Below are 26,596 nucleotides of genomic sequence, written 5' to 3'. Positions count from 1 at the left end.
TCGTGATTTTGCGATATCGATTCGAGATTTAAGCAGTGACTAAAAGGTTACCCCATCAAATTGCGAACCATTTATGTGCATACACATACAATCATTTTTGCAGTTATTTTATTTGAGATTTACGACGTCGGTCTTAAACTAAAACGCTAAGTAATGCCAAAAAGAGTTTTGCAACTTCAATTGTGTATTATAAGTATCGCTCTAGGTAGCAAATGTTAATGGTATAAATTGTCTTAATTCGTACGCATTCATTTATTTTTATTTATATATATATATATGTGAATATGCATGTGTGTTTGTGTTATATTATAAACCATTTTCTTTTAACTGGAAGCTGTACTATTCGACCCGAGTTATTTACAACGCTTTGCCCGTCGCCTTTCGGAATTTTTGGGGGCTGCGACAATACTTTTGATGCCATTTTTTTTAAATTTGTTTTTTAAGTGAACGCAAGGAAATATATATATATTTATTAATATATCGTTTCGACTATACAATGGGCTTACTCCTTGCACTCCTTATAAAGGCGGGAAATTACAAACTGAATCAAATACAGGTGCTACTCTAACGAAAGTACATTTTTTCCTCTGGCGACTGGCCCTTTCTTGCGGTTTCCGAAAAAAATACAAAAGTTGAATTATTAGAGGCGAAAAATTTCACATTTGTACATGGAACAAAACGCGGGGAAAAGACTTAAAAAAAAAAAAAAACTATTTGCTCAACGATCTCCCGTTCAAGCGGGTAACCGAAGCTCCAACAATACTACTACATCTTAGCCTAGGTCTAACTGACTGAAAAAACTGGACTTGGCATCCGTGAAAACTTCGGGAACTAGGGGTACTGGACGTATTCGATGATGACTGGAACACAGTAAAAAATTTGCTTAGCTGACCCACTCTCGTTACGACGCAATCCGTATAGTACGGCTATAAGTACGGGTCTGATTCGATGGAAATGGCAAAGAATAACATTTAACAAAGGCTGAATATTAGAAGCCGACCGAGCTATGCTATCATACTATACCTAGAGATTCTTATAGAACACAGGGGTCGATCCTTGATGCGTCCCGATCTTCTGCCTAATCAACGTGAACTAACTTATTCGAATCTCTTATCTAAGACAAACTGCAGATGTTGCCGCCGCTGTCACCATTGCCGCTGCTCCTGCTGCAGTTTGCCCTCCAGTTTGTGCCATCCGATGCTGGGGGTGTGGGTGCGATTGCGATTGCTAGTGCAGGTGCAACTGTAACTTCCTCTTCGTCGTCCGCTACCATATCCGATTCCGGTACCGATCCCGCAACCACTCCCAAAGCCCCTACTCAGTTCTGGTACGCGTCCTCTGCGTGCACCGAGTAGTGTGCGCTCTTATTGGAGACGCACATGCTGAAGTACTTGGTCTTGACCTCCTCGATAGAGTAGTCCACCTCGATGGCGGGATAGCTGGACTTCTGCAAGAAAATCGATCAATCGATCAATTCGTATTTGCATTATATGAACTATGCAAGAGCTACGTACATTTAGAGTGATGTTTTGGCCACGCAGCAGCTGCCAGTTCTCCAGCTTGTTCGCATACTTCAAATACTTTTCAAAGTTGTGCAATGTTTCGTAGACGTGGCACAGACCCAAATAATCGTACTCCAGGCCAGAGTATGCGTTCCCGAACAGACGCAGGCCTGCAAGAAATATGCAAATTAATGTAAAATTTAACAACAAATTGTTTTTCTATCCGTATACACATACTTATATCAATGCTGCGCATGTAAAGCTGTTCGGCGTCACGGTATTTCTTCATCTGATAGTTGTACAGCGAGGCCAAATGCCCAATGGACAGGCCCACCTCGTAGTCAAAGTGACCCAGCAGTTCTGACTTAATTTTGATCGCCTTTTTGTGCATTCGCTCCGCCTCCTCGAAACGATTCATCGTTTGGTATAACCGCCCCAGATTTCCATAGTGCTTCGCCGTCTGCACATTCACCTCGCCAAACACTTGCAGCGAGAGAATCAGGGCGAAGTTGTGCAGCTCCTCGGATTGGAGCAGCAGATCCTCCTCGTCAATGCCATCAGCCATCTTGTCCAGCGCAATCTCCTCCAGCAGGAGTGCCTTCACGCGCTTCGCCGATGCCAACATCAGATGATTGCTGGGCACCAGATGCTGCATGATATTAACAGCCTTGTCCACGTGATCCTGGGCACAGCTAAAGTCACCGGTGCTGTACTCGTGAACGTAGTAGGCATATGACAAATCCTCGTGGGCAATGGCCACGTGAAAGTTCATATTCCCAAAAATACCACGGCGCACGGCCAGTGCTTCTTTGTATGTATATACAGACTGGAACACGGAGTCCACGTTGAGTAGGAAAAATCCGTAATCCAGCAGTGCATCGCCGTACTTCTGGTGCTTTGGGCCAAAGTACTCACTGTGGGACAAAAAAGAAAAGAATTTAATAAAAGAAAGACAAGAGCAAAAAATGCTGTGGAATCGATGGAATAATTTGCTTACCGTGCTCGTCGCACCGCCTGGCAGATGAGCAGATTGGCCCGGGCAAAGTCCCGCTTAACGACACAGGCCTTGGCCGCCTGGCGCAGAACATCGATGATGATGCTGTCGGGGATTAAGGGTGAAATGAGCCACGCATAACCAGGCTAAATGAAATGCAGGGAACACAACTCACCGTGGATGCGCAATTCCCTTTAAAAATCGCATGGCGAGACCGCTCCACAAATGACTGTTCTTATACTCATTGCGGGCAAAGTACATGGCCGAAATCTGACTGTAGGTTATGGCCACCAGCTGGTTTGGCACGTTCCTATTAAGCCATTTGTTTAGACCCATCAATTCCACGTAGGTTTTGTGTGCCTCCTTGAAGTTGCAATGGGCTGATTCGGCGTACAGAAGGCTATTCGAAGGATATATGTTAATTTGATTAGTTTGTTTCGAAGAATGCAAAATAAATACTAATAGTAAATAGTAGTTTTTGATTTAATTAATATATATAAATTACCGCTGCAGGCAGTCGAGTCGGAACTGCAACCAGTGTCTGTGAATCGGCAGATCCTTCAGTCTTACATTAAGGCATGCCAGCACGGTAATGCTCTCCTGCATCCATCCAGCCTCCGAGAGAAACGATCCGAGGCGTAGGCCTAGGTCGATGACCTGCAGCTCCACGGCGGACAGCGCCTTGAGGTCAGAATCGTTGATCGCCTCGAAATTATCCGGGTTTGCTCTCCGCTGTGGGACACCTATTATGCTTTTGATATCCACACTGAATTCGTCATTAAATTCGTCACTGGTGGTGTTTGCACCTGAAGATTCGGCATCGTAGGTATACAGTGTATTGAGCTCCATTGAGCGATCCTCAAGTGTATCCATGCTCGACTCCAGCTCCTCTTCCTCCTGACTGTCCTGACGGGTCACCACCTCATAGCGCGACACATAGTTCTCGCTGAGTCTTTTGGCCAGCATCTTATTGCTGGCCATTAGTGAGGCCATTATGCGCAGCAATTGGCTGCGGGCAAATGGAAAGCGAACGAGTCGAGAGAATACCTCAAGCTGGGCCAGCTCCTCCAGCAAAGTGTCCTTCAAGGACTCCTCCTTAGACATCTGTAGATGTTCAAACAAAGATTGGTAATTAGGTAATTGAGTGAAAGCCCCATTGGGCCGCTAAGCCAAAAAAGGTCATTGGTGTGTGTTTTTATTCAATCAAGGCATAATCGATAATCCTAGTTCAAAACTACAACTTGCGATTTCAGTACCGCTAAAGTCGCAAATAAGAAGTAAACCAATTCGAAGAGAAGAAAAGAAATGTTACATCCAATCAGCGGACAATGGAATTTGCTTAGCCATTATCAGCAAGTTCAATGGCTCTTCAGCCAGCAGCTGCGCCATTTAAGCAAGGTCCATGCATCACTGCATCACTGCAGCCCCCATTCCAGTCTCAGTCCCAATCCCATTCCCAATCCCGATCCCCGAGCGAGGCCCACCATTTCCAAACAGGACAATCAAAGGGCGCTGGACCCATCCGACTGGTTGGTTTATTTATAGAGCCCCCCGCCCATCGATGTCGCTTCTGTTTATAATTTACACAGTAATTGCCACATATTATGACAATCCATGTATGGAATCGAAACCGCAGGCTGGCACTGCCCAGCAATGTGCATTCGCAACCACCTGCGGGTCTGGTCTGGCCTGTCCACTTGGACTGCCTTCGTCCGAACGGAATCCATCCGGAGGCCCACATATGGAGCACCAGGCACAGCGGGCGATTACGGCGTTTATTTCTGGATTACTAAGTAATCGCATCATAAATAAATTCCGATAATTGAAGGTCGTCATATACGATATTCGATCTGTCGATCAGTCTCTGATCAGTCAAAATAAACAATGCATTCAATTGATGATGAACTTTATCAGCAGTCTACCCTTTAGGTTGCTCTATTGTTTACATATTCGTACAGATAACGCTTAACGATCGGTTATAGTAAAATCTACAATTAAATCGGTGCCAATCATAATGTGTCAACGAAATCTGAATGCATTTAGGTGGGAGTTGAGTGTTAATCTATATACATACAATATTCGCAGTCACCGTCTTCGCGAAGGCCTTTTTTTTGCCATGGGTTAATGGGCGGACTGGTGGGTGGGATGTAAACAATTTAAGCGGAAAAGCAAACACAAACAGACAACTGCCCATACCCCCCATTCCCTCATACTGATAATGGGTATGAGAGAATGGTAATTGCCAGTGGCGAAATATGTGTACGGTATATGGAGAGTTCAGATAAGAACTAACTGGGCACGTTATAAGGAATCGAAGTTAACGGTTCCTAACTCTTGCTTGATTCCAGGAATCGAGGTACATTTTTGAATGCGCATAATTCCGGGAATCTCAAGCAGCTCAAAAATTATAAAATTTGCATAAAGAAATCCGCAAAATAAAAAAATGCTACAATAATAAGATCACAAGAAGTACTCATAACATGTAACGATAGAAAAAGTAGGGTCACTATTAATATTTAGAACCTAGTCAACCCTAAGTATTTCCTCTTACTGGTTATGAGATAATTCTTTGGATTCTTGGAGGGATGGAGAATGGGTGGCTGGGCACTTACCATTTCGTAAACATCAATGAGCAAGTTGCGTGGCAGCTCAGACAGTCGGTGGATCCTGTTCAGCGCCGGAATCTTGGTGTTCATACTCCCGATGAGGGCCTCCAGCGACAGGTCGTATAGGGTCTTCGCGGAGTTGGGAAATAATCTGGGGCCCAGGATCTGTTGGCCAGCCATCTCGCTGTTTTGCTGTTGCCTTTCCTTTTTTTTTTATAATATATATATCGATGCAAGTGCTGTTTTTTTTTTTAGTTTTCCAGCGATGCTAACCAGTCGGGAAACGCTGGACTGGCAGGAGGCGTGGCACTCTGCAACAAGTTTCGATTTGTAAGAAATCCATTCGCACACGTGCCGCGCAGTGCCACAAACCAAATACGAGCAAAAAACCAAAAAATGGCAAACAGAAAACAAAATAGATCGAATTAGTTGAGTTGAGGCAAGTGAAAACAAAAGCGCATTGAAACGACGCTGGCGAAGAGCAAAAGAAGTCCAGCAGAATATCTCGTTTTTACGAGTGTGTTTCCCGCTCGCACTTCACTTCACTTTCTTTTAAGGCGTTCTTCGGTTTTCTGGCTTTTGTTACCGTTGTTGCTTTTCGGTTTTCCTTTCTCTGCCAGCTTCGCTGCCCGCGTGCTGCCTGCCTTGCTTTTGCTTTCCGCTGCGAAGTTTTTGCTTTACGTTGTCTCTGCTGCTGCTGCTGCTGCTGCGATTGTTTTGCTTTCGCTCGATTGGGAAAAAAAATTCTCCAGCACTTACACAATTCGGAAGCGGGACACATCCAATTGTCTAAATGCCCCGTCTGCTAAAATCGCAATCGTGGCCCACAGCGTGTGTGTTGAGGATTGATTGTTACTGCACCAACTTTTTCTTTATTTTCGTCTGTCGATTTAGTAACTAGTGGTGGCAACCAGCTGGTCCTATCGATAGGCACTGCTGCGGGTCTTCACCGCGGAACGACCGACTGACCGATAGATTACAGATTTATCGCAATGTTACCGCACCCGCGATTCAAAACATATACCAAGAGCAAAAAAATACTGAAATACATATGTATGTATTTTTTGGCGGTTCGCCGCGATAGCTTACTTTAAAAAAACCAAAGCTGAAGAAAGTAAATGAAATTCTTTAATAATTTTATTAATTGTAAACATTAGGTTATTGTAAGACTGCTCTGCCTTCCGTTATCAGTCCATATCATTGTCTAATCATCGAAAAAATCGATGGAATCATCCTCGATCTCCACCAGTTCATAGTCGGAGGTGCTGCCAAACATCCACCAGTGGCTCAGAATGTTCCGGATGAGCATGAACCGTGTGGTGACAAACTCAAAGAAGTGGAAGAACAGTGCACTGGAGGTCAGGAGCGCGCAGGAGGCGACAAACACCTCCTGGACGGTGAACTGATCGGTGTTGCCTTGATTCATATTATCCATGCACTGCAGCACCTGTGATCAAGATTGTGATCTTTATAGAAATCCCGTGAATCCAGTGCCACGTTGAAACACTCACCTGCTGCAATATGACATGGGCTAGTGGCATCAGCGAGGCGCTAAATAGCAGATGCTTCACAATCAGGCCGCAACAACGGCCGCAGCAGAAGGTTCGGATCATTTGCTTCAGACTGGCCCGCTCCTCCGCGATGTCAAAGACCGCATTGCAGATCTCGCAGCGATTATCCCGCCTGTGCATGATCCAGCGCTTCAAGCACTTCAGGTGGATGTAGCCCTGCAAGGATCACCTAAATGCCGTAAGACCAAGGAGACAATCCTCCGTAGCCCAAGGACACCAGTTCGAATGGATGTCCTTTCGGACTAACAATGCATTGATAGCATTGGAAACTGATGTCGGCATCGGGAGGAGCATTCCCACGAACTGGCGCCCTTGTCAGCGGCAGTAGAAGATCCAAAGGAACCACACTTACCACGCTGCCCTTGCAGTTGCACGGACACTTGATGATCTCCATGTCGTTGTGGTTCCAGCGGCAGATGCGGCACGAGTTGCCGCTCTCGTTCGCCGAATGGAGGCTCTCCTGTAGGGGACTTCGCGGTATCTGTGGCAGCATCCGTTGCCGTGCTGAGGATATTTCCAGGGCTGCCATGGATGCAGTGGGCGTGCCACTGGCCAGGCGATGGGCCGATGCTACGATTTGTGACGAGCAGGTGGCTTCAGCTGCCGCGGACTGATGCGCCTGAGCGCCGAGGGGTGTGGCGTTGGCGGCTGCCTCCAGACCGTTAATCAGACGGAGGGCAGCGGCCTCGGAAAGAACGTGTTGATGATGCGACATATTGCTGGGGTACACAGATGTTGTTGCGGGAGAGCAACGGCTATTGCGTGGCGCCTGCACTGCTTGCAATGATCGGGAGAACTGCTTGGCGGCGGTTGGGGGTGTTTGTCCACTTGAGAGCGTACAACCAAATTTTGAGAAAACAAATTTTTACAACGAATTTTTCTGCAACATACTACATAGAACTTGAACGTTAGACTTTTACCAAATTTCTGAGCAAACTTCACTTGCGGTTTGCTGCCAAGAAACAAACGGCTTGCTGAATAGCATTTTTTTGTTCATTTTGAAAAATTAATAATATAAAACACACTTTGCTTGGGTTTCATTTTTTTTTTTTTTTATTTCTTTGCGGCCATTTCATTGGCATCGGTTAGTAAATGTTTCGTTCTCGTTACACGTACGTACATAGAATATATGTGTATTATTACAGTAGTTCATCAATGTGAGCGACGGCATCGGGACTAAATCCATTGTCGATGACCGCCGGACAGGGGTTAGTAACTGCTCTGCATCTTCTCTCTCCGCAATTAAAATTATGACAAAAAAAATATATAATTCAACAATTATTTGCATAGATTCTGCTTCAAGTTCGATAATAACAAATAATAATGCGTAATCGTAATATAATAGTAAAAAAGGGGTAAAACAAACACAAAAAAACGTACAAAGAGTCGGCTGTTCACGTTCGACGAGCCATTTGCGCTTCAGTTGAAGAATATACAATACATATAATGCCGATTATACAATTAGATATTCGCAGGATGACGGATTCTTGAGTGGCTGCCACATAGGCGTAGGATTATTATAGATTATCATGAATTCAAATGGTTTATGGGGTATTCATGGGGTGTGTCTAAACACAAAATGCCAAAGGGGATGTGTACATATATGGTGTATGCTTAAAATTTAATGAGTTTCTGCTGTTGCCGTTAAGTTGACTTGGATTTGGATCTGGATTTGGACTGTGCTGCTGCTGCTGCTTCCGCTGCCGCTGATTTCGATGGTTGCTCTAATTCTACTCACTGACAATTCCGGAATCGGCGATATATGCTCTGCACGTAGACAAATACGCACTTCCAGTCAGGACGACTCATCTCCACCATGTCCTCCACATCCAGCAGTGGTGCAATGCCAGCCTTCTCACTGCAAGTTGTTCAGGAATGTTAGCAAAGAAATAACATATATATATAGCATACATGTGGGCGCATCCCACGGTGCGTATACTTACTCAGCAACGCTGAAGGCCAGCTCGAAGTTGTGTCGTCGCGTCTGCTTGGTTAGTGTGGTGTAATCAAATGCATCTGGCAAGAAATGGTGTATCAGCGCACAAAAGGCCAGGCCGTCTGACCAGCTCGAGCTAAAGTTGTTTATTTGGACGTTCTGCGAAACAACACACATACAGTTGTGTACTCAACGATAAGATCGGTTGGGGTCGGTAATAAGCGAGCGCATTCTTTTTGAGATGGTTGATTGATACTTGATATTCATTTTTTATTATTATGGCCCTTGAGCAAAAGCAAAAAGCATTTAGTTTGAGATTCCAGCCTCCGTTACTAACTAAGACTTACTAAGCAGCTGGTAAGTGGGTAAGACTAGGATCAGCTAAATCGAAACAATAACAACAACAGCGGCGATAACTCTAGCGATTAAGCGAAGTGGCCAAAGAAGAACGGTAAGCGGTGATCGATAAATATCGGCAGCAAAAAGCGTTAGCACGGAAACGGAAATGACAATCGTCCTTCTATTTCCTACATCATTTTCGTGCGTTGTGTTCGTGTGCGAGTGTGTGTGTGTGTGTGTGTGTGTGTGTGTGTGTGTGTGTGTGTCTGTGTGTATGAGTTTTGAAGAAAGCTTTCAGGCTCAGCCAAAGTTAGGCGCTGTTAGATGTTTTTGCTTTTGTTTATTTTGTTTGTTGCTTGGATTGTTCTTGGTTTTGTCGTTAGATTGCTTGTTAAATATGGCAAAACTAAAATAATATCATCAAAACGAACGGCATAACTAAAGAAAAGATGCTATAAACTAGGCTTTCTGGCTGTTGAGGTCAAAATTACATCGATATGGCTAAAAATTCGATCAATAGCAACGTTAAAAACGATAACATTAAAAGTCTTTTAAGAAAACAAAATTTTTGTGTATTTTTTGTATTAATTTCTTTCAAATATTTCGTCACTTTTACAGCACAATTTTGACCTCAGCTGCTATAAATAATTAACAAAGAATGGCAAGGGCAACAAAAATTGGCTGTGGCTTCGGCATTTCATTTAAACTTTTAGGGCTTGCTTGGTCTTAGGTTTTTTTTTTTTGGATTGGTTTAGGTTTTGGATACCTCATATTCCTGCGTTTTATGCTTACACCACTGCAGAAGTTGATCCTTGACAGTGGCGGCGCGCGCATTTAATGCCGGATCGGTAAATTTGAACAACGGTTGTGCCGAACCGCCGGGGGTCGTGGGTGTGCTTGTTGTTGGAGATGATCTGAACAAATGAGTCAAGGTTGGAGGATTGCAGACGGTTTAGCGAAACTCACACAAAATCGGTTCATCTTCATGTTGTTCTTAATTTCTGATTTGTTTGCAAATTTATTTGTTTCGTGTGTTCATTGTTTGATTTTTTAGTTCGGATGTGTTAAGTGTTCTTGGTTTTTTTCTCTGTATTTTTGTGTACATGTGTATGTGTGTATTCATATATATATATTCTTTGTGTTAGCAAGAAACAACAACAACAATTATTGGAATACCAAAAATACTTGGCAATGGAACAACTAACGCGATGTTTTTGGTTTTCTGAAAACGGATACTTTTGGATTTGGTTTTGGGTTTTTTTTGTGGCATTATTCGATTGCCGAAACAAAAACGAAAAACATAAAGTAATAGAGATAGTCGGGAGAGCAGTAAGGGAGGGTAGATCAAGTCCAGTTTCCAAAGGCTAACCAAAAAACAGGAATACAGTTGGTTGGTCTATGTACAAAAGCGAAATCACTTTTCCTCTTCCTAAATCTTTTCTTATAAATTTTATGTTTTTTTATGTTCTGGTGGGGATAGACAATACTACGACACACTTCCATAGAGAACCAACACCAGAAATCGTATATGTATATGTGTGTGTTAGGAGGCGGTGAGGATTGTGCTTGTTTTGTATCCTTTGATTGTGTGAGTGTGCGATGTCCTCCGATAACCAATTGAATTAATTGAGTGAGTACAAGAAAATTTAGGAGAAGCAATGTGATTTGAATAGATTTCAATAAGACCTATAGGTCTATATAGGTGCTAACTTGTTGAACTGCTTGCACTGCTTGCTTCTCCATTAACTTTCTAAACGAATGAGTGACCTGCACAAATGTTGATTCGTGTGTATAGTATTCATGCCCTCGCTACCACATGTGTGTCGATATATGTATGTATATATGGAATAATCCGAATAATCGGTGGGGGAGCTGGGTGAATGACTTACTTTTGCGCCTGCTGGGCGGCAGCCTGTTTGTCCAGCTGCTTGAATTTAGCCAAGGGTGAGATGTTTTTGGAGGCAGCACTTCCGCTGACAGTGCGTGTGGTAACTGCGGAAATGGAAGGTATCCTGGTCAATCCGTGTCTTAGATGCCGCATCCATTGAACTCACCCTTTGTTGTCGTTGTGGTCACAGTGGCGCCGCCATCCTTGGACTTGGTTTCCGTTCGCTGTTCGCTGGACGAGGAGCTCTTGTGCTGGGCTGCTGTGTGAATAGAGTTTTTTAGGGATGCGGTTTTGGTTTTTCGTTTTTTTTTTCATTTTTTTTTTTTGCAGCGGGTGGAAGAAAAAAGAGAAGCAAACAAATTACATTGATTAGTTTTGGGGCATGCACAAAATCAATTACACAAAAAAATATCAATCAGGTAATCAACAATTCTATTGGGTTATTGAAAAACTACATGTGTTTTGTATCTCTGGGCAAGCAACAAAATTACACACTACGGCAACGGTTCGAAAAACAGCACAAAAATATGTTTGTTTTCTTTGGTTATATGATATCAGCTACTACACACAAAAAGTCAAAAACAAATTGGCAATGTTTAAGCTGCCGCACACACAAACGGGCATCATTTTTTTCCCAGTGTCTGCGGTTTGGTATTCCCAACGAAAGGAAAACGCGCTACAACATTCAGAAATCGTCGCTAATGGTGTGGACATGACTGTGGCGGCGGTGGTGGTGGTGGTGGTGGTATTGCTTCTGCTGTCCATGGGTGTATTCATGTACTTGGTTTTTCAATACACAGAGAAAAATCAAATGTTTCGAGCTCAAAGTATTTACAATTTGAATGCAAATACATACATAATTTGCCATTTAAGCTCAATTTTATGTTCATTTGTGCGCTTAAAACTGCGCACATTTTGCATCTGTGTAGTTATGAATGTAAAAAAACTCATGCACAAAAAGTATTTACAATTAGAGCTAAAAATCAATGAACGGCATGCTTTAAATCGAGGGACAGGGAACAGGAGCAGATCAGCAGATCGACAAAATATATGTGTAGACAAAAAAAAAAGAACTGATCATTAAATTCAACGAAAAACACTGTTTCCTCATCTCATCTGTGTTTACTGGGGTGTTAACAAAAAAAAAAGAAATAAGATAAATACATATGTACAAAAGGACGACAGAGAGAGAAACAGTCGATTAAAAAGGGAGGGACAACATGGGGGTTTCTTTTTGCCGCTTCCGTTTTCTTTTTCAATTTTTGTTTATGCTTTATTCGAATCCTTGCTGGACCAACCAACCAACCAATCAACCAGTCAATCAATCAATCAATCAATCAAATCAATCAGCCAACTAACGAACGAGCAAAACGTAACAGAACGTAACAGAACGTAACGTAACGCAACGTAACGGGGGAGTAAATTGGGGAATAAGCGCTAAAAATCGACGCATTTTTACATTTCCACACTTGGCTGAATAAAAACTTTCAGGCAAAACAAATATGTACAAGAAAAACACACACACATACGAAGCATACAGTTGTCCGACAATAAATAGCATTAAATAACTAAAGAAATTTGTTTAAAGTATAAATAAGAGGTAGGACATCAGTAGGTAAATAAAAATTCCATGTATAAATATTTTCACTATTTTTGTAAGTTTTTCCTTTTCGAATTTCGAAGTTATACTAATAATACTAATATTTTTCGTAACAACTGTATGTTTTCGTATGATGTGTGTGGTTTTTATGCTGTTAGGCTGCTGCTGGGCGGTATAGCAATATTTTATAAACTTATTATCTTTGTTTTTTTGTTGGTAGTACAAGGCGGGGCAGGGGCGCTGGCAAAAACAGGATAATGGGGGGCTAGCATTCTGTACATCTGATATTTCTTTCGTTATCAACTCACAAATCTCGGAATATTGATCAAGTTGTTGCTTTTGTTGCTATTGTTGCTTATTGTTGTTGTTGTTGTTTGGGGCTTCATTGGGACGCAGTGCAGCAAACATTTTCATTTGAATTTGTATTTAATCTCTTTATTGTCGCGATTGGAGCGTGTTTGTGAGTTAAGTGTTTTGAAAATTGAATTGAACAAAAAAAAAGTAAGAAACCGCCTGTGGTCCCTCAATTTTCAAAAGCTGTCTCTTTATAGCCAACTGCGATTTTCTAACTGCTTCGTCACTAGCTCGATTCGAACAGGGGAGAAGTGGGTGGGGGTTCTGGGTGGTGGGTTTGACTAAAACAAAGCTAATCCTAGGCTCAACAGTAGCGCTTGAGTAAATCAGTAAACATTAATCAGTACAGTTGCCGTTACAAGTTACAGTTATCATTCCGTTTCGATGTCGATTTTTCGATTTCGATTTCGTATATCTTCATAATTCATTTTGTTTCTTGTTTATTATAGATTATTGAGATTATTTTTATCATGTTCTCATCCAGTTTCGAACTGGAATGCCTCAATGCGATTGTTCTTTCATATATTTTCTTTTGGGTGGGTTAAATTGTTGGCTTGAGTGGTTGAGTGGTTGGCTGGACTGTTTGTTATTTCTTGATTATTTGAATGGTATTTTAGGCACCCATCATTAGCTGCTCGAAGGCATCCTCCACATTGCTCTCGTCCAGCAGATTGAGATTCGCGATGTGCGGCATGGTGGCACTGCGACTGAGTGCACCACCACCGCCACCACCACGCACCACCATGCCCAAACCGGCGGTGGAAACGTTACCATTCGATGTGGTGGTCAGCGAACTCAATGATTTTCGAGCTGCCGCCGAAAGTTTTTCACTCGTTTTCGTGCGATTAATGGCCGATTTTCGGCTTGAGGTCGACGTCGTCATCGATGTTCGTAACTCCTCCACTTGGCCGCCAGTCGGTGACTTTTGGCCGGAGAAGTAGGCAGCCACCGTTCGCTGTTTCTCGCTGACCTGGGCCTTATCAATGCCCGCTTCGTAGAGCTTGGGCACGGCGAGTGAGTGTCCGGATTTGGTGCGTCTCAGTTCGCCGGGAGAACCGGGCTGGTTGTACTTGGCCGGACTTGGACCCGCCGTCTGTTGCAGCTGGCAGATTTGGTTCCACGAATCGCACTTGCTCAATCGGTTCACCCTGGAACCCGATTGCGTACCCTGGTGAGAGTCCTCCTCGTGATTTCGCCTGCTCATCGATGTAAAGGCGCTCACGTTGTTGAACACTATGTTGTGGGGTATCTCGTCTTCGGGCGGAACTTGTGGCTGTGGTGTCGCCGGGGTTTCCACAATACTCGGCTTGATTTGCTGATGCTGCTGCTGCTGGTGTTGCTGTTGCACCACGGTGGTGCTCCTTACTGTGGTACTGCTGGTGGTGGTGCTACTGCTATTGCCCTGCTTATTCAGTTGCGGACTCTGGTACGAATTGGGCATGTAGTGATGACGCTGCGGTGGCCCAAATTTCTTCAGTAGTGGTGCATCCTCCTTGGGCAGCGATGATTTCACTATGTCCGGCGTATCGGGTGGTGCCGAAGACTTGTACTCCTGCTCGAAGTACGTGCTCCTTTGACTGCTCTCCAGGACGTTGCCCAAACTCTTGCGGCGCAACTCGTTGATGTGCTGCTCCTTTTGCTGTTTCTGAACGGTGGTGTGGTTGTTGCTGGTAATAATGCTGGAGTTAAGGGTTTGCTGGGACATTACGCGATTCTGCAGAGGACGATTCTCGTAGCCGGAGTCTCCCTGGATGGTATGACTACGCGAACTCAGCTTCGGTGCATGTCTGGGCAGATTGTTGGTCAGTTGTTGAGGTAACTGTGGCTGCGGGATCTGCTGTGGTAATTGGTTGGGCAATTGTGGAGGGATCTGCTGAGGCAACTGTTTTGGTAGCTGTTGCGGCAATTGTTGAGGTAACTGTTGTGGAATTTGCTGGGCTAACTGCTTTGGCAACTGTTGGGGAATCTGTTGTGGTAATTGCTTTGGTAACTGCTGAGTAACCGGCTGTTGCTTCTGAGCAACCTGCTGAGGCTGACTAACTTGTGGCTTAGTGCTGCGATCCACTGGAGGACCCATGGAGGAACCCAGCGGTACACTGGGAACTGTGTTATGCACCGGATTCGCTGTCCAACTGGTGCTGCCCAACGACAGCGAGGAGCTGGCATTCGAGTGTTCCGAAGTGCGACGCAATCGCTGGCTCACGGATGTGGCCATCGATTCCGGTTCGGGTTCATCACCGGAATCGTCCAAGGGATAGGTGACCACATAGGAGGTGTTGGTCTCACCCAAATAGGAGTTGGTACTCTGATTGCTTCTGGGTGGTGTGTACGTGGGATTTGCTTGATAGTTTATCGAGGGCATGCTCACAGCCGGCGGCGTTGACATGGGCGAATTCGCGAACTGCGGCTGTCGTTTGGGCTCAAAGGTGCTCAGTTGCGGGAAGAGGGGTTCAACCAGCGGCGCCTGATACTGCCGGCCATCGGGCGAAAGGCAACCTGATTTTGGCGAACTTGGAGCCGTTAGTGGTTGCCTCCTTTGACTGCTATTGCCAACTGAGGCATTGCCAGGACCGCCTCCAAGCTGCTTCATCGTGTACAGCAAGGACTTGGCTGCCCTTGAGTTCTTTCCATAGACCTCATCGTCACTCATGTGAGCGTTTCTTCTGTCCGCCACCCTGACTGCCGTTTGGCTGCGTGGCTTTCGCATCACCTTTGTTTCGGCCCGGTACTCCAGCATATTGTTATCCGAATCCAGATCGAGATCATCGTCCGTATTGTCCGTCATCAAAGTGGGATTGGGCATGGTCATGAAGCTCGTGGGACTATTGGGTGGACTATCCACATCCACATCGACTGGACTGCTGATGTAGTCGAATCTTCTGCTTCCAGGTGGTGGCAGATAAGTGGGATTTGAGCTTGTGAGCACTAGAGGTGCACCCAGGGGGTTGGTCAATGCCTCGGCTTGATCCACAGCACTTGTTAGGCAAGGTTGACTCCTGTAGTTGTGAGCACTAGCACCTTGTGGACGTCGCACTGGCGGGAAATCGGCGTACGTAAATGAGATATTCGTGGGTGGCGGTGGTGCTTGATACACCGCTTGTCGCGGTGGTGCAGCTGTTCCCGGGTCCATGGCATTCGGCAGGGATGGCCTCTTCTTAAACTCACTCAATGCCGGTGCTTTCGAGCGCAGGGAATTGTGACGCTGCAGATAACCATTGTTGCCATTGGGATACGTTGGCTGTTGCTGTTGTTCGATGTTATCCCTCAAGGACCTCTCTTCAAAGTGGTGCGCTTTGCGTCGAAAATCACTATTGTCCACCTTGGGTTTGGCCACCCAGGGCAATCCGATGGGTGAGGTGGCTGTTGAGGATGGCGAGGGGGTATTGCTATATGTAGTAGCCGATCTTGCCTGCAAATGTTGCTGCGATTGCTGTGGTGGTTGCGATTGCTGCGTTGGTGGTTTCCAAACGGCTGGATTGGGCTGAGATTTTTGAGCTATGGGCTTGTAAATACCCGGTTGCGGTTGCGTTTCGTTTTCGATGGGTCGAAAGACAGACTGGGGTGCGTGTATAAAGTTATTGACTTGGGCAGCCTGTTCCCGCTGTTGCTGGAGACGTAGTTCCATCTCCTGTCGCCTCTGTCGCTCCAGCTGCTCCTGTTGTTGGCGTTGCCTGTCCAATTGCTGCTGCCTTTCGACCTGTTGTCGCTGCAATTGCTGTTCGTAGTATTCGCGCTCCAAACGAGTGCGTTCCTCACGTTCGAAGCGTGCCTCCTGCTCGAGCCGCAACTGTCTTTCCAATTCCTGGCGACGTTGCCGCTCAATTTGAACGGCGGCAGCAGCTTGCTGTTGCTGTTGCAGCTGCAATTGATCGCGCTGCAGTTGCTCTCGCTGGAGTTGTTCTCGTTGCAGCTGCTCTCTCTGGAGCTGCTCTCTTTGTAGTTGTTCCCGCTGGAGTTGCTCTCGTTGGAGTTGTTCGCGCTGCAGTTTCTCTCGTTGCAACTGCTCGCGTTGGAGTTGCTCACGTTGGAGCTGCTCGCGCTGGAATTGTTCTCGTTTGGAAAGCTCCCGTTGGTTCTGATCTCGCTGGCTCTGCTCCCGCTGATATTGTTCCCTTTGAAGTTGATCTCGCAACTCCCTCTGCTCTCGCTGCCTCTGCTCCCTTTGATACTGCTCACGTTGCATCTGCTCACGCTGCATTTGCTCTCGCTGCAATTGCTGATGATGCAGCTGCTCTTGCTTTGCCCAACCCGGCACATGACCAGGCACTGGTGGTGGCTTGCCCTTGGTCACCGTGGCCGCAGCTCCTGTCTCAAAGGTGTGCTTGATGTTACCAAACTTGTGGGTCCAATTCGAGACACTTCTGCCACCACCACCGCTCCAACCCAAACCAGTCTGATGACTTTGCTTGTTGATAAAGGCCAGGAACTTGTGATCGTTCTCAGTTTTTGGCTCAAACGGTGGCACTGCATTGTGAACGCGGCGCTTGACACTCACCTGCACCGCCCGCTTCAGACCCAAATGTGGACCGTGATCATCTTCCAGATCCGAATCGGAATCACAGTCCGCCATGTACTTGGCCTTCGCCTTGGGTATATCGATGGTGTTGGCTCGCTTCATTAGGTGCTTCTTCCCGCCACCAAATCGACTGGAATTCGAGCTGGAATTCGAATTGGATTGCGAATTGCTGGCGGAGTTTCCATTGCCCTCGGGACTAGAGTTCTGTGAATTCTGATTCGCCTCGTAGCTGGCAAAGCTGACGGCATAATCACCGGAAAGTGGCCGTCTGTTGGTGGTATTGGGTCTTAGTTGCGATTGATTCTGGGTGGGAAGTGCCTGCGTCGCATTGGGCTGATTATTGACGGACTGCGGTTGTTGTGGCTGTGCCACAAACTGATTGGGACGGTAGAGTTGAACTGGCACTGCACTCGAGCTCGGTGTTTTGCTCAGCGCAAAGTCCTTGCCCTCCAGGATCAACATATCCTCCATGTACCGCCGGGCGTCGGCAAGTTCCTCTCGACTGACACCAACTGTGTGCCTACTGTTACGCTGTCGACGTTTTGCGAATCGAGATTGCCGACTATCCCCATCCGGTTCCGGACTACCGGCTTCGGCTTCCTTTTGACTTTCGCCAGGCTTTCGATCCTCGGCCAACTTTTCGGGCGCACTGAGTCCACTCTGGAGGCGGGCCACCAGGCCGAGCAGAGCCTGCCGTTGACCCCCATCAACGGCTAGCTCCTTGCCTTGTTTAAGGCTGCTCTCCAGGCGGCTGAGGGCATCGGTCACTTCTTCAACCAGGCTGCGATTCGCTTCGCTGGCATCGCTACCACTCTGCTGTTGCAAGGTGTCACGCAATCCCGCGGCCAGCAAACGCAAATCCTCGCCGCTTTCCGTGCCGGAATCCTCTTTCGAGGGCACGCTCAAGCGGCTGCCTGTGTTGGGTGCTCCAGAACCCGGCACAGACTCGGATCCCGAGCCCGTTCCTGCGACTGGCATCATTTCCGGCTTGGCTTTATCCCTGGCCCTAACCACTGTGCTAACCTGGCTACTGCTAAGACTACTGGATTTCCTACTACCTATGCTACTGCTGCTGACTGGTCCTGCTGCTCCTGCGGCTCCTGTTTTCGTGGCTTTTGTTGGCAGGGACTCACCCTGAACCTGAACACCGTCTGTGGTCGAGGAGCTGCTGCTACTGGCGAGCTCAACTTTGGCCAACTTTTTGCTAACACTTTCGGTGGCTTGGCTAGTCTTGGTCTCCGTCTTTTCCACCTTTTTCACCGCTTTCTGTTGGATTTCCTCTTGTTGTTTGGTGACCTCTTTTTTGGTCACCTCCTTTTTGGTGACCTCTTTCTTAGGCTCCTCCTTTATGGGCGGAACTTCCTCCTCCTCGTCACTGTAGTCGGTCACCTCCTCGATGATCTCCTCATACTCGCTGGCGCTGCTTTCCTCCTCTTCCTTTTCCTCCTTCGGCGCCTGCTTTATATTCTTTTGCTCTGCTCGCCGCAGCGAAGAAAGTTAAGAGATAAAGGAGAGATAGATAGAAAGATAGAAAAAGTGGTGGAAATGCTTAAGATTCGCAACGAGAACGCAATCAAGCAAGAAAAAAAACTGGAGTGGGAAACAAAACCTGCTCAGTTAATTGAATATTTCAAAATGGTGGAATATTCAAGAGAATCTAAAACAGTTAAATCGCAAGAGTTGCAACTGCTTTAGGATACTAAACGTATTCACCATTCGGTCGTATTCAATCTTCCAAGCATCGATACAAATCGATCAAATAAACGATTACAGAATTGGTGTATCGGTGACTTGTTTTTGGCGTACAATGGATCGATTCCAATTTTATGTGGGTCTTCGACGTGAGACTTTCACTGAACGACGACAACATTGAACGATAGATAGTACAACAAAGTAACGATAGCACTTTAACGATAACGATGTGTGCAACGCGCCGAGGAGACGATAAATGTTCATCGACTGGGGAGGAGCAATGGACATGACCAACATCAAAACGCTGGGTGGTTCAGTACCTGAAGACTAATGATAACCGAGGAAAATCGGATAAACGGCTTAACTTTGATCCTACCGACTTCGAATTTCCTGCCTAGCTAGTTGCTGTGCGCATTATCTACAAGATACAGATACAGAACACAATATATAGAGACGGGTCTGCCTCGATATCACTGCGTTTCCATGTGGAGATCTTGGTCGTCTCCGCTGTTGAAGAGGTGTTGAGCTAATCCGCTGGCTTTTTATTTCGGTTGGGGAACATTACGGAGTTGTGGAAATTATAGAGGCACTCACCTTCGCGTTCCGCCATAAGTTCGCGTAGACGTGCACGGATCTTGCGACGCTCCTCGTAGGTGGACGCCTGTTCCAGCTGCAAGCGGCGTTCGAGGATAAATGTTAGTTCATCGTTGGACAACTGATTTCGGGGTACTACTCACCAATTGCTTGAGCACTTGCTCGTCCCAAATCTCCTCGATGTCACAAGTTGTACGTGTAACTGGTGCTGAGGAGCTGCTGACCTTGTTGGTGGTGTTGCTGGTGTTATTGGTGGTGCTGGTGCTATTGCCGGACTTGCTGTAGGTGTTGGTTATCCGCGTGGTCTTCACCTAAAAGCGAGAGCAGAAGATTTGGTCGAGATCAGCAAGCGTTCAATTCTTTTCCGTTTCTTGTTGTTTTTCTTTTTGTTTATCAACCGGAAAATTTCATTTGATTTTCGTGTGTGGGTGAGAAACAAACGCCAGCTGTTTGGACCTGGCTAAATAAAGCACGATGAGCACATTCGCCGGCCACAGAATCCACGCCAGCCAGCGCAATTATTCACTTGCCAAGAGTTGCCAACAGAAATTGGTGTTGGTGGCATCTCCCTCGATCGATGGCCGTGATAAGGCAGAAAACCGCAAGATCAATTTGTCAGTACACTGTGTCCTTAGCCGTGATTTCGAGTGCATTTGCTTGCCACGATACCCCCTGCAGCTTCCGCCAGCAGTTGATCAATGTCATTGCATACCTGTCGTATGCGTAATATGCCCAAGTATACGATATACAAAGTGCGCATACGACACGTTGACCAAAGGTAAAGCCACAACAAAGGCGAATGTAGCTTCTTTGTTTTTAAAAAGTACTATAAATTAATTGACTAATAATTTATTTAAATTAATTTGTTTTTTTTTCATTTAATTATTACTTTAAGAGGTTTGATTATATATGGAAATGAATTTGCGAAGCATTTCGACTTCTTTGCTCTGAAAAGCATTGAAAATCTCGGCCACATTTAAGCCGTTCCCCTCAAGAGTTCATTGATATTGAACGACATCAAAATAAAAATGTTATCAGCGAATTTATGGCGAAAATTCATTTTAATTGCCCCCAAAAAGAAAATCTGGCAATAAAATTTCTCTTTGTGCTGGCGAACAGCACATCAGATAAATCAGCTAAAAGCGTTTATAGACCCCTGAATTGATGGCAAATATTGATGCACATACATATGTGTGTAGTAAATGCCTTTATAGATATATTGAGTGCAATTAAGTATACGCCGCGTTGGCCAGCCTGCAATTTTTGATGATGAAAACAAAAAAAAGCACAGCGAAGATGAAAAACAACGCAAATAGCCAAATAATAAAACATTGCTCTCCGTTTGCCATATACTGTTTCTCTCACTCTTTGGCAGAATGAAATATGTAGTTGTTTATATCAATTTGACCAAATTTGGTCAGCGGCATGGGAAATTTTCGTTTTCAAAAACTGACTTCCAACATGTTCGAAAAACGCCCCCGCTCTTCCTCTTGCAACACGCGTTGCTATTTATAATTATAAATTATTTAAGCACACACACATTTCTAACGGGCGAGCCGACTATTTTCAGGAAAAGTTCCTCATATTTTCGTCTCCCATATTCGTTCCCCTTCCCCCTGCTCCCCTGCCACCAGCTCTTTTGGGTTAAACTTTATATAATATTTGTGTTGTTTTATAAACAAAGTGTACGAGACCAACAACGACAGCAACAACAATCAAACCAAGAATTAATTGCCAAACATTTTTACAATTCCCGCCTCCCCTCCCCGCCGTCGTTGTTGCTTTTGTTGTTGTTGTTGTCAAAATGTGGGCCAAAATCTACAACGCGTTTCATCTAATTTGACTTGGTTTCATTTGAATTTTATTCTTTTCACTCTGCGTTTATTTTTAATAATTCTTCTTTTTGTTAAATGTTTTTTGTTGTTTATTTTTTTTTGCGCTTTCAGGGGGACTGCAAAGGCTTGCCAACTATTTGGCGCAATTCCGCCAAAGCGTAACAAAAATAGAGGGGTAGCAAACCAAGCATGGAAATCAAAATGGAAATTGCAAGAAGAAAACAATTAAAACGGATGGATGGGCGGCGGGGGAAATGGGTGGTGGGGAGTGCAGCTGACCAAAGCGATCATTGCCAGTTAGCTGATTTTTCAACTGCACTTGGCCATTGACTGTTGTTGTTGTTGTGCTGCTGGCCGGCCAACAGTCGTTTTTCTTTTAGCCTTCGGTTTTTCGGCTTTGACACTGCCTGAAATGTTGGAATGGTTGGAAAGGGGCAGAGACGGCCATTTGATTGATGGCCACCAATTTGTAGCGGCACCCAGACACTGCCGAAAAATGGAGCACTTAAATATAGAATTATCACCTTTTTCAAAACCATTTCAAAACTACTTTTGATCGTTGTGCAGCAAAGCAAACCGCTTCGATTTCGAACTTAAATATTGAAATTAACGCATTTGTTTCAGTGCACTTTCGTGCTTAATAACAATCTGATCAATATTGACCTCCTACCAAAACGAAGAAAAAAGAAAAAAATGAAAACTTTGCCAATCACACACGACGACGAATAGTGTACCCCATTTCCCATGCGAAAGAATAATGATTTTCATTTTGCGTTTCCAAATTGACTTTCTTTCGTTTTCGATTTTTTCTTTTTTCTTGTTGTTGCTGGCTGTGTTGTTGTTTGTATTTTTAGCTCGGGCAAAATGAGAAATTATTTGACATGCAAAATGCGAAGCAAAGACAAAGGCGAAACAGCCAACACGCACACACAGTGATTATGAAACGGCAAAAAGCAGGAAGAAGCAGCCGACAAAAAATGATTGGAACGATGGGAGTCGCAGTTAAGACGGTTTGACAAAGCCCGATGTGCGGCATGCACACCACTCACCTCAACTGCAGCACAAAAAAAATGCATAATGAACTTTAAACAATACACACACTTATACTATACATTTTGGGGATGACAGAATCATGTTTTCTCGAAATTCGTGTGTGTGTGTGGGCTTAGTTTCAATGTTTCAGCTGTTTGTTCGTCGTGGGGGCTTAAGTTATTATCCCTTGTGTTTTCGGAACTTCGAGAGATTTTGGAACAATATTTTTTGTTTGCCAAAGTCAGCTATGCTCTTATATAAACAGCTTGTCATGTTTGTTGTTTCCAACAACGTTTATGTAAGCATTTTATTCGTACTAGTAGAATATTTTGAACTTCTCCTCTTTTTTTTTGCAAATTTTTCTTGCCCCAACTTAAGCTCACTTCTCGAGTCAGTGTGATAGGGGCATAATGGAAACCGGCTTCCCAACTCGAAGCACTTGCAGCAGCAGCCGATGCTTAATCACCGAACGCAGAGCTGCTGAGCTGAATGGGGGCACTTTGGGGCAGTTGGGGGGTTTGGGGGGGATTTGGGGGAACTGGGAAGGCTGAAGCGGCGTTTGAGGATTTGCCGATCTGCATGTTACGCTCAGCTAAGTACAGGGGCAGCACAGCACAGCACAGCACACCTGAAAATGGCAAAAACAGCAACGGCATTTCTCTACGTTCCAGTTCGATCGGCTGGAATCGTGGATCCGTGGAGCTTGCCATGGAATGGACGTTCTGGAGTGAACGCCACTATAGCGGAGAACCTAACATTAAGTGGCAAATACATGACAAAGTACCACACTTGGCTATATGTTCATATAGCATTTCGATCAAGCGAAAACTTATACATAAATCTTTATAACTCTTTATACTACTTTCCCAGCTGTTTTAATCTGTTGGGTAAACATTAGCTATTTGCAATTCTAAAGATTCTTTGAAGTTAAATATAATTGCACAAAAATAGGACATTTTCTGCGGCTGCAGTGCTAAAAGTGAAGAATCTGCTTTTTGATCCCAAGAAATTGCATTCGAAGCTGATCAACTGAAACCACTGCGTTGGGATTGGATTTTGAAGGAATATAGGCAATTCAAGGAGAGATGATATAGATGCCATTTTTCTTTGAATCTGACCTGTGTGTATATCGGATATATCTGGGAGAATGCCTATAGCATTCGGCTGTCGGGAATTTATCAGTGGGATTCGGTATTTAGTTCACACAAGTGGAGGAAACGGGAACATCAGATGCCAGAGTCCGTTGCACATGCACCATCCCAATGCCCAATGCCTGCTGCACCACCGATCCCCCCCCCCTCCCCTCCCCTTCCACTGGTTCTGGTTCCTCCTACCATATTGTGTTGCCCAAAAATGCTCCAACATAGTCCGAATAGTCCGTATAGTCCGTAAAAATAGTGCCCGTCGTTGGAGCTATTTTTGTCGAAATTTTCCGTACGCTTGACGCTCTCATTCATGCATCCTCCTGCTCTCCGCTCTGTTTTTAAATGTATTTATTTATTTATTTGCTCTATAGCTGGGAAGATGAGCGTGTCTGTATCTCGGCAGACTTTTATACATATATATGCACGTATAAATAGCTATATGTATCGGTGGATATAGATCTTTCAAAATATATATCTATACATCTCTATACGAATAGGTGTGTGTGTGTGTTTGTGTGTGTAGAGATCGGTGGCGGTGTCGTCGCCTTTCAGGTGCATTTTGAGGTGTCGTGACAGGAATGCTTCGTTTTGCCAGCAAATTATGCGCACTAAAAATAATTGACAAAAGCATTTGCCCTCTCCCCCCACAACACCCGCACTCCCCACTCTTCTGCCCCATCATCAGCATCACCATAACCATCATCATCATCATCATCATCATCATCATCATCATCGTCATCATCTTGCCCCATAAAGTGACATGAAACTTACGCCGTGGTCTGGTCTTGTGTTGCCCCTTTTATTTTGATGTTGCTCGTGATTCTCGGGATGTTGCAGAGTTAAACCAAATATGGACACTCGCGTTCGTTCACCATATAACGATATAACGATAGTATAATAACAGAACTGCACAGTAAAAAAAACTACAAAACTTGTCTTTTGTTATGCGCTTCTATTGCTTATTATTACTCCTCTTTTCTTCTCGTTTCTATATTTTTTTTAATTTTTTTTTTTCTTTTTTGTTAACACAAGTGGTTCGCTTGGCACTCTTTTATTCTTTTTGCTGCTCAGCTTTTTTGCCCGTGGTTCTTCGCACAAGTGATCGATGCCGCCTCTGAGTTTCTACTGACAATTTCGATCTCGATGCCGAGATGCGCTTCTGCCTCTGCAGACGTCGACGTCGCTGCCGCAGCCACTGCTAATGCCCGTTAGTACAGCTACACAGCAAAGGCCGCGATTTTAGCACTCAGTTTATTTTAATAAATGTATAATTATTTTAAGCGATTGAATATAGCTTATATTCACCACGGATTTTAAGTTTATATCACCATTTCTACTTTTGTTTATTATGGTGTTTATCTGTGTAGAAATTCATTCTTTTTTATTGGAGTGACTTTAGATAACTATCAAGTTAGTGTACTTGAATTTGATTGGTTATTCATCATTCGGTTTTAATGGCTATTCAGTTGTCCGTCACTGTACTTGTTGCTTTCTGACCAGCCAGGCATTGCGCATCTATCGCATCTCTTCGCACATCGCATCACGCACACGGCACACACATGCCGCAAAGTGCCCCAGCCCCACAAGTGCGAGCGGGACGGGTGAAAGGTGGGGAAAGAGCAACGGTTGTTGCACACCAAATCTCACCGAAGGCGAGAGAGAGCGAGCGAGATGGTTGGGGACAGCGAGAGCACGCGCTCAGTTAACGAACACGTGCACGTGCTTGCGCGCATCATTGAGGTTAGGTTATGCTTGCATGGCACTTGCAACAACAAATAGCGCCTAAAACGTGCAACAAGTTCTGGGAAAACTGTAGTAAAATGAGGCTTATTTCGCAACTGTGAAAATTAAGACGGAATACTGCAGTACCCTACAAAATGATAGTCGTCTTTAGCGCCTATCTATATGAATATTTGTCTAAACATAGAATGTAATATCTCGTTGTGCTCGAAATTTTATTCCCAATCGATTGGCATTCCAATAAAAAAAATTTTTTTAAATTTTTTTTTTACAAAATTTTACGATGTTATGAAAAAATTCAAATTTACCAAAATTTTTTTTTTTCTAAATCCCCCAAAAGGTGATTGACATTGTTTGTACTAATAATTTGTCAAAAAAACAGCTGCTCATTTATCGGTATGGACAATTTTAGTGAAAAACCCCTTGTTTTTGTTGAGAAAAGTGATGTTTTTTACTTACGCCTTGACTATTTAGACGCTGACCCGTGGCGGTGGGTGGCAACATGCTCTCCACGCCCTGCATAATGACACTGGCTCCCAGGAATTTGTTGAGCAAAGCGCGGGCCTCGCGATCCTCGCTAGAATCTCCGGGTTCCTCGACTGGAAAATGCAATATTACGATGAGTCTTTTGTAAAGAGAAAGGCGAGTGTATTGAGTACTCACCATTATCCGCATTGCGCATGCGCTCGAGGACATCGTCCACACTGGTCACCTGGCGCTGATCGGCACTGCTGTTAAGGAATGATCGAGTGTTGCTGGATCGAGTGGTGCTAGTGGTGTGACTCTGATTCTGGCGCATCTGTGGTGCCTCGATCACGCTGCAAACCTCATTGGATTCGCTATCATCCTCGGTCTCATCCTCATGCCTCACCAGCGATTGGGCGATCGAAGAGTGGGTCGAATGGGTGGATGAGGAGGATTCCTTGCGAATGAACTTCTCGCTAAGCTCCTTCACCGATCCGCGACGCACGTAACGGGCATCCTCGGGAAGCGATTGCTGTGACTCCACCTTCTTGAACTCACGCACCACGCGGGCATCCAATAGCGGTGGTGAGCTATCGTCCTCATCCTGAAGCTGCTGTTTTATGGCGGCCAGTTCGTCCGCATTGCTTGAGTAGATGAGTTCCTTGCGCTCGTGACGAGGCGGCGACTTATTATCCGAGTAGAACTGCTCCTCGATCACATAACCTGTGACTTCTGGATGGAGAGATGGGATATTGGATATTGAGCAACATTGCGTATGGTTTAGGTA

General features: G+C 44.9%; 3 protein-coding genes across 21 annotated transcripts in view; all 3 read right to left on the bottom strand.

Annotated features, from left to right (window-relative positions):
• Positions 1–91: 91 nt before the first annotated feature.
• LOC6725294 (amyloid protein-binding protein 2) lies at positions 92–5,282 on the bottom strand. Its single transcript, XM_016173544.3, has 7 exons — positions 5,109–5,282; positions 3,002–3,600; positions 2,672–2,896; positions 2,500–2,601; positions 1,740–2,416; positions 1,515–1,672; positions 92–1,447 (listed from the first exon to the last, which is right to left on the bottom strand). Exons 1-7 carry the CDS (start codon positions 5,280–5,282, stop codon positions 1,319–1,321), a joined length of 2,064 nt encoding a protein of 687 aa, XP_016038331.1. The 3' UTR covers positions 92–1,318.
• Positions 5,283–5,300: 18 nt separating this feature from the next.
• Positions 5,301–7,617, bottom strand: LOC6725293 (E3 ubiquitin-protein ligase MARCHF7). 2 transcript variants are annotated; one of them, XM_002106277.4, is made up of 4 exons: positions 7,026–7,615; positions 6,614–6,829; positions 5,862–6,549; positions 5,301–5,413 (listed from the first exon to the last, which is right to left on the bottom strand). In XM_002106277.4, the coding sequence occupies exons 1-3, from the start codon at positions 7,386–7,388 to the stop codon at positions 6,307–6,309; spliced, it is 822 nt and encodes a 273-aa protein (XP_002106313.1). In that variant the 5' UTR covers positions 7,389–7,615; the 3' UTR covers positions 5,301–5,413; positions 5,862–6,306. The 2 variants fall into 2 exon arrangements, with proteins under 2 accessions (XP_002106313.1, XP_039153497.1); XM_039297563.2 differs by lacking the exons at positions 5,301–5,413; positions 5,862–6,549 and having other exon boundaries at positions 6,645–6,842; positions 7,026–7,617.
• Positions 7,618–7,703: 86 nt separating this feature from the next.
• The window catches only part of LOC6725292 (uncharacterized protein DDB_G0284459), a 39,450-nt gene continuing 20,557 nt past the window's right edge, over positions 7,704–26,596 (bottom strand). For 5 of the 18 annotated variants that reach the window (XM_016173531.3, XM_016173536.3, XM_016173539.3 and 2 more), the window contains 9 exons: positions 26,008–26,541; positions 25,804–25,943; positions 19,736–19,903; positions 19,593–19,668; positions 11,003–11,095; positions 10,838–10,940; positions 9,715–9,862; positions 8,617–8,768; positions 7,704–8,531 (listed from right to left, as the gene is read on the bottom strand). In XM_016173531.3, coding sequence (XP_016038318.1) covers positions 8,408–8,531; positions 8,617–8,768; positions 9,715–9,862; positions 10,838–10,940; positions 11,003–11,095; positions 19,593–19,668; positions 19,736–19,903; positions 25,804–25,943; positions 26,008–26,541 — 1,538 coding nt within the window. In that variant the 3' untranslated portion in view covers positions 7,704–8,407. Of the gene's footprint in view, positions 8,532–8,616; positions 8,769–9,714; positions 9,863–10,837; positions 10,941–11,002; positions 11,096–13,313; positions 18,782–19,318; positions 19,417–19,592; positions 19,669–19,735; positions 19,904–25,803; positions 25,944–26,007; positions 26,542–26,596 lie in introns of those variants that run through there. The other 13 variants (XM_039297554.2, XM_016173535.3, XM_016173542.3 and 10 more) reach the window with 10 other exon arrangements.

The sequence above is a fragment of the Drosophila simulans genome, chromosome X (genome assembly GCF_016746395.2).
Source record: "Drosophila simulans strain w501 chromosome X, Prin_Dsim_3.1, whole genome shotgun sequence".
NCBI lineage: Eukaryota > Metazoa > Arthropoda > Insecta > Diptera > Drosophilidae > Drosophila > Drosophila simulans.
This window is presented reverse-complemented; position numbering and strand designations above follow the sequence as displayed.